The sequence below is a fragment of the Oxyura jamaicensis genome, chromosome 3 (genome assembly GCF_011077185.1).
Source record: "Oxyura jamaicensis isolate SHBP4307 breed ruddy duck chromosome 3, BPBGC_Ojam_1.0, whole genome shotgun sequence".
Classification (NCBI taxonomy): domain Eukaryota; kingdom Metazoa; phylum Chordata; class Aves; order Anseriformes; family Anatidae; genus Oxyura; species Oxyura jamaicensis.
This window is the reverse complement of record NC_048895.1, coordinates 71264052-71275734: the sequence shown is the minus strand read 5'-3', so window position 1 is coordinate 71275734 and position 11683 is coordinate 71264052. Positions and strand designations below refer to the sequence as shown.

Sequence of the window (11683 nt, the reverse complement as noted above, 5' to 3'; positions counted from 1 at the left end):
GTTTGGCTCTAGCAACAGCTCTGCTGAACTCAAAACGTTCTCAGTCATTATTCCTTCTTTTCCCATTTTAATTTTAGCTGAAGTTGAGGGGGAAGATAAATGGCTTCAGTGCCCCATTTGCTTCTTGGCAAAACGAGCGGATATTGGTTCTTGGGGGTATTAAAGGCAGCACGATGGGTAAGTGCTCCCCTGTGAGGAGAGCGCTGGAGGCGTTTGTTCTTGGCATCCGCATCAAGGCGAGAGGCAGGCAAACACCACGCTGTGCAGTGCAGGGTGGGGATACAGTGGAAAAGACCTTGTGGCTAAGTCCTGTCAGAAAGTCTAATCAGAACTGAAAAATGCTGAATATCTGCCCGAAACTGACTTCTTGCTCAAGTCCCTGAGATGGCAGGAATGTATGCAATTAGGATCTGTTCAAAGACAATGTTAGTTATTTCAGTCAATGTTAGTTATTTCAGTGATCCAACCAGCTGGACTGGGAACGACGGCCCGGAGCAGTGTAGTGTGCTCTGCAGCAAAACTGGGCATCCCATACTGGAGAGAGAAGCTGGGGCACCTCTGTCCTCATTACCAAGAGTTTGTCCTGTGACAGCTTCAGGAAGAAACACGTGCAGGAGCGCTGGGTGGAGCAGAGGACAGCAGAGGCCTCAGAGCACCCATGGAGCTTTACAGGTCCATGTCTTTTTCTGAACAAAACTTGTAGGTAACAATTATGAGCCCCTAAATGCTGAATTTCTGATGTATTCTTACGGCATCTTCCGCCATCTGGTTGTCTTTGTGGCAAACCTCAGTGCAGCTCTCTTGTGACTTCAGGAGCCGTTCCTATTTAGAGACCAAGTACGCAGCCTCTGCCGCTTTTTTTTTGTCTTGGTTGAATGTGTGCACATATGCAAAGTTTTGAACTGAAACTATGAGATGGAAAGTCAGGGGCTGCTGGGGAGGATTGTTAATTGCTGCTCATGGGGCAGATGGCTCTGTCATGCTCCTATAACCAGAGGTTCAAAAGAAAACGCTGCGTTTTTTGTTTTCTTGTAATAGTTGCTGGCACAGACTGGGTGTGTTCATGCTGCACTGGGAGCAAGGCCACGCTCACACCATCACCTTCCACGGGTTGCCAGGCCTTTTGGGCAGGTTCCCCCACCTCCATCTCTCGGGGTGAGTTTTGAACACGGCTCATGCCCACAACATTCGGGGAGCGTTGAGGTGTTGCTGCTGCACCGCACAGCCATGTGCTGCAGGAGCTGCCCGGGAGCTTGCAGGCTCGCAGCTTGCAGCAGACGAGGGCAGCTCGCACCACGTCCGTGGCTGCGGTGGTGTCGTGGCTTGTTCTTCCTCACGCCTTGGCATCTCACACAGCTGCTGCTCTGTGCAGCGATAGCCAATTGCCACTGTCACGGAGCGTGCCTTTCTCTGGCGATTTAATCGTTTTCATGTTTTTAAAGACAAGTTGTCACTGCTCTTAACAGCCTTGCTTGTTCTCTTCTGCTAAGGACCACAAATGCCTTAGCATTGATAAGGGGAAAACCCCGAGCATTTTCAGCCCCTTACTCCAAGGTGAGTAGCTCTATGTGTAGTTACAGTCGTCTGCAGGTTGTGGTTAGTCCTGCTGGAAAATGTGACAGTATGAAGCCCTTCACACGCTGCTGTTTACTGCTTGGAAGGCGAGAGTGTGCATGTACCAACATGTGTCTGGAGGTTTTATGCTGGAACCAGGCAGTTTGGGCTTTCTGGAAGTTTCCTGTCTACCTCTGAACCAATAAAAGAACAGCAGGGCAATCAGATGCTGCAGAAACTCCACTTGCAGATTGGGAAGACACTTTTTTGTATGGCGTTAGGCATAAGTTAGTTTTATGATATGCTTTTAGACAGGAAAGTTTTGCTGTTTTTGGAACATTAGAAATCCTGTATTTTTAGTTAAGAGGAAATAGCAGATGCTTCCTGTTAGTCACAATTTTTGACAGTTTATTAATCTTTCTTCCCTAGATCATTTTAAATATTTTAGCTTCTTGGACTGAAGTGTTCTCAGAGTGTTCTGTAGTGACAGAAACCAGTTTGAGCTAGCTTAACTCTCCTTGTGGGGTTGGGTAAATCCATTTCTTTCCTGCCTTACACAGAAGGCTCCTACATTCCTGTAAGCAGGTCAAAGTTTCTACGCTTGAGTGTACTGGAACCCTCATTACAGCCAGCCGTAGGAGCATGTCCCAAAACGTTGGTCACTCAGGCATCAGACGACATCTTTCTGGATTTCAGTAAGGCCTTAGTCCAGAAGGATGCTGTGAAGGATGGTATCAAACTGTCCACCTGCGAGACAAACACACCAAATGACTTGGCTCAAGGGCAGAACTCAGAGGTTTGCAGTAAATGGGCTGCATCTGGCTGGCAGCCGGGTACCAGCGGTGTTCCCCAGGGCTCTGTTCTGGGGCCAGCCCTGTTTCACTATTTTAATCGGTGATCTCTGAACACAGGAGGGTCGTGCACCCTTGGCAAGTTTGCTGACAAGACAGAACTGGGAGGTGCTGTTGCCCCCTTAGTGGGATGAGAAGCTCTGCAGAGGGATCGAGGTAGAAGGGAGTACTGGGAAACCATCAGCGGCAGGAAGTGCAACGTAGGAAAATGCCGGCTTCTGCACCTGGGACAGAGCAAGGCCACACACAGGTACAGGCTGGGAGAGGAGTGGCTGGGGATCAGCTCGGCAGAAAGGGACCTGGGGGTGCTGGTGTTAAGGACCTTGAAGGCTTCCAGAGGAGGCCAACAAAGCAGGTAAAAGGGCTGGAAGGCCTGTCCTGTGAGGAGAGGCTGAGGACACCGGGGTTGTCTAGGCTGGAGAAGAGGAGGCTCAGAGGCGACCTCGCTGCTCTCCGCAACCTCCTGAGGAGGGAATAGTGCAGAGGGAGGTGCTGATCCCTGCTCCCCTCCCTGGGAATTGATGTCAGGACGCACAGGAATGGCACAAAGCTGTGCCAGGGAGGTTCAGACTGGACATGAGGGAAATTTCCTTTACCAGGAGGGAGGGCAGAGGCTAGAACCGGCTTCCTGGAGAGGTAGGTGGTGGATGCCCCGAGCCTGCCAGGGCTCAGGAGGCACTTGGACAACACCCTAGATCGCATGCTGTAAATTTTGGTTAGCTCAGAGGCAGTCAGGCAGTTGGACTTGATTGTTGTTGATCCCTTCCAACTGAACTGTTCTAAATCCCCCTCCCACTCCCTGATGCCTCTTGCCATAAATTCCTCAGCCTGACTGCACAGAAGTGAATATCCCTTTTGATGCCAGAGGTCTTTTTGGCAGTAGTCTGTGAAAACTAGCAGCCCAATCTGGAACTAAGTTCACTGCTGGACTATTTCAAAATCCATGTTAATCTCCAAATGATGCTTAGAGATAGTTGTTGAAAAGAAGTAGTTATATAAAAATGCATTTGGTGTCTCCAGTCACCTCACACCCCTTACCTGTGAGGAAACAGAAAACCCTTTGTGGCAGAGCATACCTGCATAGAGGGTAGAGGACTAAGGGAGGAAGAAGGGAAGGATGGCAGGAGGGTATGTGAGAGATGTTCCCGCTGTAGTTTTAGTGAAGAGCTAAATGCGTGTTTTAAAACTTTATCTCCCACCATTTTAGACTTGGTTGAAAAAATCATGGTTTGTAATTTTAAGTACATTTGCTCAGTTACTGTTTCAAGCATTTTAAAAGTCTTTAATATACTGGGCATGTGAATGAGTGAGTCAAGCAGTAGGAAGTTAAACCACACAAAAACACCAAGAGAAAAAGTTGTTACCTTTATTTAAAAAATACCAATAATACTGACAAATTTAAAAAGCGATTCACACTCATACAAAAGTATTCATGTGTTCTCCAAAACCACTGTATATTAAATGTCAGCATTTTAATCATGTTTTGATTTACTAAAAATAGATCGTATTTAGCCTAGTTATTTAAGCAACTGCAAAAAATCAGTAAGACCAGCGTTGGGCATGTAATACAGTAGGACTGTTTGGCAGTCTAGAATAACATTCCCACACCTTGTCCTAGCTCCTGAACAGGTATCAGTTCACCCTTGAAAAACAGGACAAGAAGCTACTCGACACTTCATGTAGTTAGATCTCTAAAAAGCTCGGAGGACCGATGTCCTCTCCTTTCCAAAGGAAGACCATTGCACTTTGGAGCTCACCACATAATGCTGAACAAATGTCCTATAGCATCTTAAGGCTAATTTATTTGAGAAAATTGACTGCTATCTTTCAAATCATCAGTGTGGACAGAAGAGGTTTAGTTCTGATTAAAAATCTAAATAACAAGGCTTGTTTGAAACCACACACAATAAAGGCTCAGACAATAGCAGTGCTCACTTTCACTTTTAGCTTAACTGGAACAGCCTGTGTCTGTTCACTCCACCAGCACAAATAGCAGCATCAACATTTTCTAAGATTATTCTTGTAGGGAAAGCAAATGTCATCAAGTCCCACTTCTTTTCACGCTCCAACTCCTGTTGTATTTGCCTTAGAAGATCTATATACCTATCATTTGCTATATTGCCACAAGTTCACAGAGTGTCCCGTGCTGTCTAAAGCCAAAATACCATGATCAGGCAGCACTTCTGCACAACCCTGTCTTTTCAACTGCCAAGCATTCACTGCCTACTGGCAGCAGCGATATTCCAAACACGGAAATAGCTGAAACTAAAGGAGTTATGGCACAATGGGCGTCTTAATTTATAGCTACCGTTGGTCCTGAGGCTTCGTATCTTCCTCTGCCATACTGCAGCTGCACAACATTCCAACGTCGACAGGCAGCTGGAGGCATCAGGTCATATAGCGAGTAATAGCTCTCAGAGCATAAAGTAGTTCGGCTTGCATCCGAGCTTCTACCAGAAGCAAATTCACATGGACCTTTCGGAAACAAAAGAAGTTGTGCGTTAGCAGAGCGCTCGCAGTAACATGCTTGGGTAAAAGGAAGTCTGTGGGGCTGTGGTTTTCGTATTAGTTTTTGCCTTAGCAGTGGGAGAGCGCTTTGCACGTTTCGGCTACCCAGCTCATTAGCTCTATCAGGAAAGCTTGCTGAAGGAGGAGAGATCTAAGGAACGCTCCGGTACTGTAAGCACGGTGCAGCAATGGGGCATAGGTACATTTAAGCAGGGCCAGGTTCTTAAGAAGAGGTAGGTGACCTTTAGTAGCCCAACTGGTTTAGCTGGAAAAAAAACAGACAAGCTTTCAAGCACAGAAGCCCTTCATCAGCAGCAGACTATGTGCAGCTTGGGAACAACTGTTGAAATTGAGCGTAATTCAGTTAATTAATTAGTCGAAGACAAAAGGGTGGTTGGTACCTGTGGAGCGGAGGGGGTTGTTAGCAAAGGAAGAGGTGATAAGGTCGTTTGCCCCTGTGGGACAGAGAGAGAAACACAGGTAATTATCACCTGAACAACAAGGGAGTGGTTAGCTGAGGTGAAGCACACTAGAAATTGTAACATGCCATAAAACTGTAGTCTCTGCTGGGGTGGAGGTTTTCAGTAGCTGCCAGAGGTAGGAATTTGAGTGCCCCAGCACATCATCTCCATGTATTATTTACTGTATTTCTTTGGGGAGGAGATCAGAAACCATGTGACAGAGAGGGGTGAAAAGCATTCTCTCACTGACAGCAGGTTGGCTGACTGTTTTGGCATGTAACAGCTGTGTTTGGTTTCACTGACGTTATTTCCATGAGGATGGATGGTGAGAGTGGCTGGTGATTGCATTCAGGAACGTGTACGATCCTTGGATTTTGATGGTTACGGAGATGCAAAGTTTGGGGCTTTAAAGAAGGGTTTATGTGCTTGAAAGCTTGTAAGTCTAACAACAAACAAACCATATATAGTGTTTTGTTTCACCCTTAAATCATCACAGTTACAGTAGTCCTGTTATAATTAGGTATCTCTAAACTGTTTTCACAGGGAGTTTAGCAAGAAATGGAGCCTTTGCTACGAACACCGATTAAAATTTTTTACCAGAAGGTGCAATTCGGACTGTAACCCAGGAGTAGCCACTTGGACTTTTACACAAAGTAACTGCTTTGGGGCCATTCACAGTATGGAAAGAAACAGTACTTCAGTCTGGGAAGTGCTATACTTCCAAATTATTTTACTGAACACAAGCAGAACCCCAGTCACATCAGCCAAAGCTTAAATGCTAGCTGGGTAGGTGTGGCGTTAGCAGGACAAACAGATCTCCCACCCGTGTCCCTCAGACTGCACGCACACTGTACCTTCTCAGAGTGTTCAAACTGCCTCCAGAAGCTATCGTACATTCTTTTTGTGGTCTTTTCAGGAGTGCAAACCACAGTCTTGATATAAACTTTAAAGCTGCGGTCCAACAACTGATTAATTTCACCATAGTCATAATCATCGTATCTGTTCAGAATTGAAAGAAAAACACTTTCAGTTTCAAGAACCAGATATTTCACTTGCCTTGTTTGTAGGTTTCTTCAAGAAAATAAATTACTGTGTAATTTGTACCGCTAGTGGCCCTTTGCCAAACATATAAATATGTTTTTTTAAACAAACAAACAAACATGCATGTTTGCTTAATAAATAGCTCTGCTTGGTCTGAGTAAAAAAAAAAAAAAAAAAAAAAGCTAATGCTAACAGTTCTGATATGTATAAAACAGCGTAGCAAAACTGACCTTATTCCAAACATACAATGAATATAGTTCCAAATAGCTCGTCTTAGCATTGAGGTATCCACGTCTTTGTGCATGGCCATTGTGTTGTAAGTCAGATTATAAGCAATGTGAAACTTCTCATCAAGTAGCTGTCCCACATCTGGGTAAAGACGATTAACCAAGGAATATCCATGGTCTTCCCAGGAATAATCCTTAGAAGAAGTAAAAATGCAGAACGGAGCATTTCAGAAATGAACTTGTGAAGGCCTTGTGCTTTAATGTAATCTCTCAGGGCACATGATCAAGGTTGGGGGTTTTGTTCAGTTGGTTTCTGCTTTAAGTCTTGTCATCCATGGGGCAATAAGTTACAGCACAGCAATTTTGGGGTTTGGTATTTGCCACACAACAAACAGACTGCACCCTAAGCTTCCTGAGAGCAGCCCCCATCCTTGTTACCTGAGCTCGGAAGGTAGGCACGTGCATTCCATGTCTGGAGAAGTCCTTGTAGCCATAGCTGGTATCCTCAAAGTGGCGAGAGACATCTCTTGTGGGTGCCGATTCTTCATCTTCTGTTAATTGCAAAGAGAATTTCATGCAATTTCAGTAAGAACAAACTGAAGTGTACTAGGGGAACTTACAGAAGAATGGGAGTCTGCTTTTTAAATAACCACACCGTTTCACTGGACTACCTGTAATAAAATTCTCTGGTACACCTTAGTGTGAATTCAACTGTTCTTTTTTTTAGAAACAATTCCATGAAAAACACTCAAAATCTTTCTGATCTGCAAACATCTTTTTTCCTTTCTTTTGTGTACTAGTCTTCACCCTATCCCTCTGGTCTAGGGGGTACTTTGCTCTGAAATCAGGAGGTCTTTAAAACTGTAAAGGGGAAACTTGGTTTAGAACAGAGAGCTTATTGAAAAAAGACCTCTAAATCTTCCATGCCAAGTTTATTTTACAGGAAAATATTGAAGAACCCACAACAACCCTAAGCTTCTAACAGATTAAGTGTTATTTCACAGTCATCTGAAACGTAACATTTTGTAGACGTAAAAAGCTACATTTAAGGACTTCTTTTTACAACGCCTCATGAAAGAGGTTTAAAAGTTTCACATTTCTGTTGGAAATAAATTTCTACTAAACACGATATTGGTCAGCAAGCATTAATGCATGTTTGGGGTGCCACAAATCTTGGCACTGCTTTGCTTTTAAGTGATCCTGCAAGAAAACCAGGCACCCTTAGTCTTGATCCCTTCAAAGCAAAGGTACTGTTTTTCAGACATCAAACACTTACTTCTTAAAGCCATTTAGAACATATATATGCTACATCTGTGCTACCTGAAGAACACACGAACATGCTTTCCCTCTTCTCTCTTTCAAAACGGGTAGCCATCTCTTCTTGGCTGGCTTCCTCTTCATCTCTGCACTCCTGCAGCTGCTTCATTTTCTCCATGAGAGCTTCAACTTCACAGACAGACTCTGTAGTCTTGAAAAGAAAACAAACATTTCATTTCTCTCTGTAACAAGAACTGACAATTACAGTAGAAATCATCAAGCCAGAAGATTTAAATGCGGGCTGTGTCCTTCATTTACATCATTAAATACTGATTTTTTTCAGGAAAATGGCTCTTGAAAGAAATCTGTACTGACCTAACAGTTTTCATTTAGTCATTTTATTTTCTCAGTAAGATCTCTGGTATTTTTAGTATATTTTAAGACTCACTGCTTTTTGGAACAAGTGGTTGTCACACTAAAATTGAAATAATTTCTTTTACCTAATCTAAATGTTAAACAACCGAAAAAATAGGGGCTATAACAGAAATTTTGATAGAGGAAGTAACCACAATTTACTATCCAGCTGTATTTTTCCCTTTCTCTGCTCACGTACTGAAGAAAACATATCGAAGGGGAAAGGAAGAGTGAGTATAAATGCAGATTTAATGAAACCTCAAAGGACAGCTAGTGCAAGATAATCTTACTTCACAAGAGCTGTTCACCACCACCACAATATGCTATTCAGTATCTGGTCCTGTAAAAATTCCTCATTACAAAGCAAAATGAAGTCATCTTCAATTTAAATTATTCTCCCCTTTTTCTCTCTGTTTTTTGCAGTCACCTTGCTCCTTGAGAAAACTGGCAAGCTCATCTGACAAAATCTGAGTGCCACCCACACTATTACAGTAAAGGAACCTGCAAGGACCCTACATTGAAAATATCCTGTTGTCGCTGCTCTTAAACCAGCGCTCACCTCACATCATGCTTCTCACCAACTGGAAGCAAGTGCAGATCAGTGAGCACAAGTGCTGCAGGCAGGAAGCACTGTTTTAGACACGGGGTCAGAAAACTGTGAACAATCTGTCGTGTGATGCACCACAAACACCTCAGGGCATCAAAGACTAGAATCAAAGGAAGAGCCAAATTTCCACTGCACACGTGGAATAAAAAGCTTTCCTGGCCACTGCTACTCAGGACGTGTATCATCATCCAGCTGAGGTCAGCAGCAGTCACTCAGATAAGAGATCAAAAAAACAGACGAGAGATTGTATCTTTGTCTCTTCCTTTGCTAGCTTTCCCCAGTGCCATTTCAGCTCCTCCTAAATATATCTTTTCAACTGGTTAGTCCTCAGCTAGGTTAGGCTCATCAATCCCACTGAACAAAAAGAGCTGCATGCACGGGTATCCTCGGTGTGGTCAGTTTACAAAGAAACCATTTCTGTTGAAGGAGAGTGTTCAAGACACTTCCTGGGATACTCACAGTTGGGCTGGCGTGAATGTCATCCGCCCCGTGGTAGCCATTTGTCATATCGCAGATGCAGTAGTTACTGACGGAAGGTGGCCTGAAGGTGTGACCCCCTTCACAGTCGATCTCCGGGCTGATTCCACAGCCAAACGTGAAGGAAGCCAGGGAGTGGTAGTGTGTAAGGAGAACTACTGCGTGGATCAGCTCCGCCAGGGACCAGCTGTTCTCTTCAGTCTTCAGAAGTTGCTTTAAAAATAATGCAAGACAAAAGCATTACTTTTAAAAAGGGGTTCAAACAATTCCACCTTCATGCAATTTATCAACACTTTCATTTGCCAGATAAAATTATTTTCCCAAAATCCACAGTTGCTCCCTAACTCCCTGCTGCCCTAACTTTCTGCATGCTCGCTGTCCTGTCGGCAGGTTACCTGCTGACAGCTGACCTGACGACTTCTCTCCCCTCTCCAGCCCCCAAGCAGCTATCGAGGCAGTTGGGGTTTCTGTTTTGCACCATACGGTTTGCACTGAAGCCAGACTGACTTGTGTTGAAATTTCACACCTCTGGTGAAGACGCAACCACAACAGTTGCCTCTTTCTTCAACCGGTCTTTAAAGACTTGGAAAACCCTGGCACCTCCTGGCAGATCTGCTGTGCAAGAACCTGGCACCAAGGCTGGGCTCCCTGCGCCTGGTCCCCGTGGGTGGAATGCTCTGCGTTTGACAAGAAGCTTCAAACCCCAACTTCCCCTTCAGGCAGGAAACTGTGGGAGGTTTGGGCCTCCCGGCAAAGCGTGTGTCCTCCCCCACAGCCCAGGGTCCTGCCTCCGCTCTCCACCTGGCAGGCAGCGCAGAGCAAGTCCCAGCACCCACTTCCTCTGTGCTACGGGTAAAGAGAAGGGCAGAGGAGGGAAAATTGCCCTAGTAGCCACAGCCTGGGCCAGGCAGGGGTGCCCCTACTGTGAGAGCTGCTGTTCGTCCACACCCAAAGCTAGCTGAGCTGGGTTACTCTCAGAGGAAAGAGCAGCAGAAGCAGCGACTTTGTGGCTGGTTGGTGCTGTGGTGCTGGCCGGCTTCCACCTTGCACTGCCGCAGCGTCCCTGGGCTGCTCTGCCCTCCTGCTCCCCCACACCCAGCCTGGGCATCGGTCACCTCCAAACCACCGTGCAGTGGGGGGGCATTTAGCCTTTTCCTTTTGTTCTTACTATTGAGGTTTTTTTTTCCCCAAATAAAGTTATCTTAGATGTAAACACCAGGGACTCGGAAATGCCTGCAGAGAGATTAGAGCTCTGAAAACTGAGTGTTTGAACCAGCGAATACTGCAACAAAAGCACGGTGATCTACATTCAGCCTGGCACCATCTCAGAAATGCTCGGGGATTTCTGGTTACTGACAGCATCCAACTTAAGGAAGTGCACATCTGACCACACCAGCATCGCACCAACAGAATTCTGACATGCCAATTCTGAAATAGCAGCGTATCATAAATTAAACTGGTTTGTGGTTTGAGACCAGTAATGATTATGCCAATTTTACGGGGTTAGCACAAGTGATATAACATGCACGCAGTGTCGCAGTGACTAAACACCGAAATGAAAGTGATCTGAAAAACAGAACATCTCTCACCCTGTCTGGATCTTAACCCTATGAGTCTGTGATTGCATTTACTGAAAAACAAGGGTACACCCATATTACTCCATGAAAGATTTACCTCGATATGCTCCTTGGTGATAAGCCAGGGTCGGTGAGCCAACATTTTGTTCAGTTCTCCCAAATTTTGCAGTTTTTGAGGTGCATTTTCTAGCCCATTCAACCATTTAGGGTCTCCACCAACGTGAAGGAAGTCATTCACATGGAGGTTAACAAGGTAAGAGCACTGATGTCTTGCTGCAGCCTAAAAAGGAAAACATAGTTGTGGTCCGGAAAACAATTACAGTAAGTTAGTGCATTACAACAAATGCCACAAGTCATCATTTCCTCAAAATATTCAAGAATAAGACTTGCAGCGTTCAAAGGCTGAATTAAAAAAAGCCTGTTTTGATTATTGTTCTCACAACACAAATACTCCTCATCTGTATACATTCCCATGATGCTGGCTACAGCTGCAACATGCCTACATCCAGAGAGGAGCACAGGCATAGACTGATTTTATGCCCGGTAGCCACTACGCCATCCGGCACAGTACTCTCCAGTGTGGAGGAAGCAAGACTGCTTCTAGGCAAATCTTTACCAGCTAGAACAAAAGCAGGCTTTAGAATGCATATAGCAAGAAGAACTAAGGGCAGCTTTCAGCAGAGATCCAGTGTCATTTATTCAAGCATTA

At 44.9% G+C, this 11683-nt stretch overlaps 1 protein-coding gene across 3 annotated transcripts in view; it reads right to left on the bottom strand.

Moving 5' to 3' along the window:
* Nucleotides 1-3751: 3751 nt before the first annotated feature.
* SESN1 (sestrin 1) overlaps nt 3752-11683 on the bottom strand; it is a 75252-nt gene continuing 67320 nt past the window's right edge. For 2 of the 3 annotated variants that reach the window (XM_035321398.1, XM_035321400.1), the window contains exons 4-11: nt 11072-11254; nt 9380-9610; nt 7963-8110; nt 7081-7193; nt 6646-6836; nt 6229-6373; nt 5315-5368; nt 3752-4880 (exon numbers count right to left, since the gene is read on the bottom strand). In XM_035321398.1, coding sequence (XP_035177289.1) covers nt 4794-4880; nt 5315-5368; nt 6229-6373; nt 6646-6836; nt 7081-7193; nt 7963-8110; nt 9380-9610; nt 11072-11254 — 1152 coding nt within the window. In that variant the 3' untranslated portion in view covers nt 3752-4793. The remainder of the gene's footprint in view (nt 4881-5314; nt 5369-6228; nt 6374-6645; nt 6837-7080; nt 7194-7962; nt 8111-9379; nt 9611-11071; nt 11255-11683) is intronic. The other variant, XM_035321399.1, reaches the window with a different exon arrangement.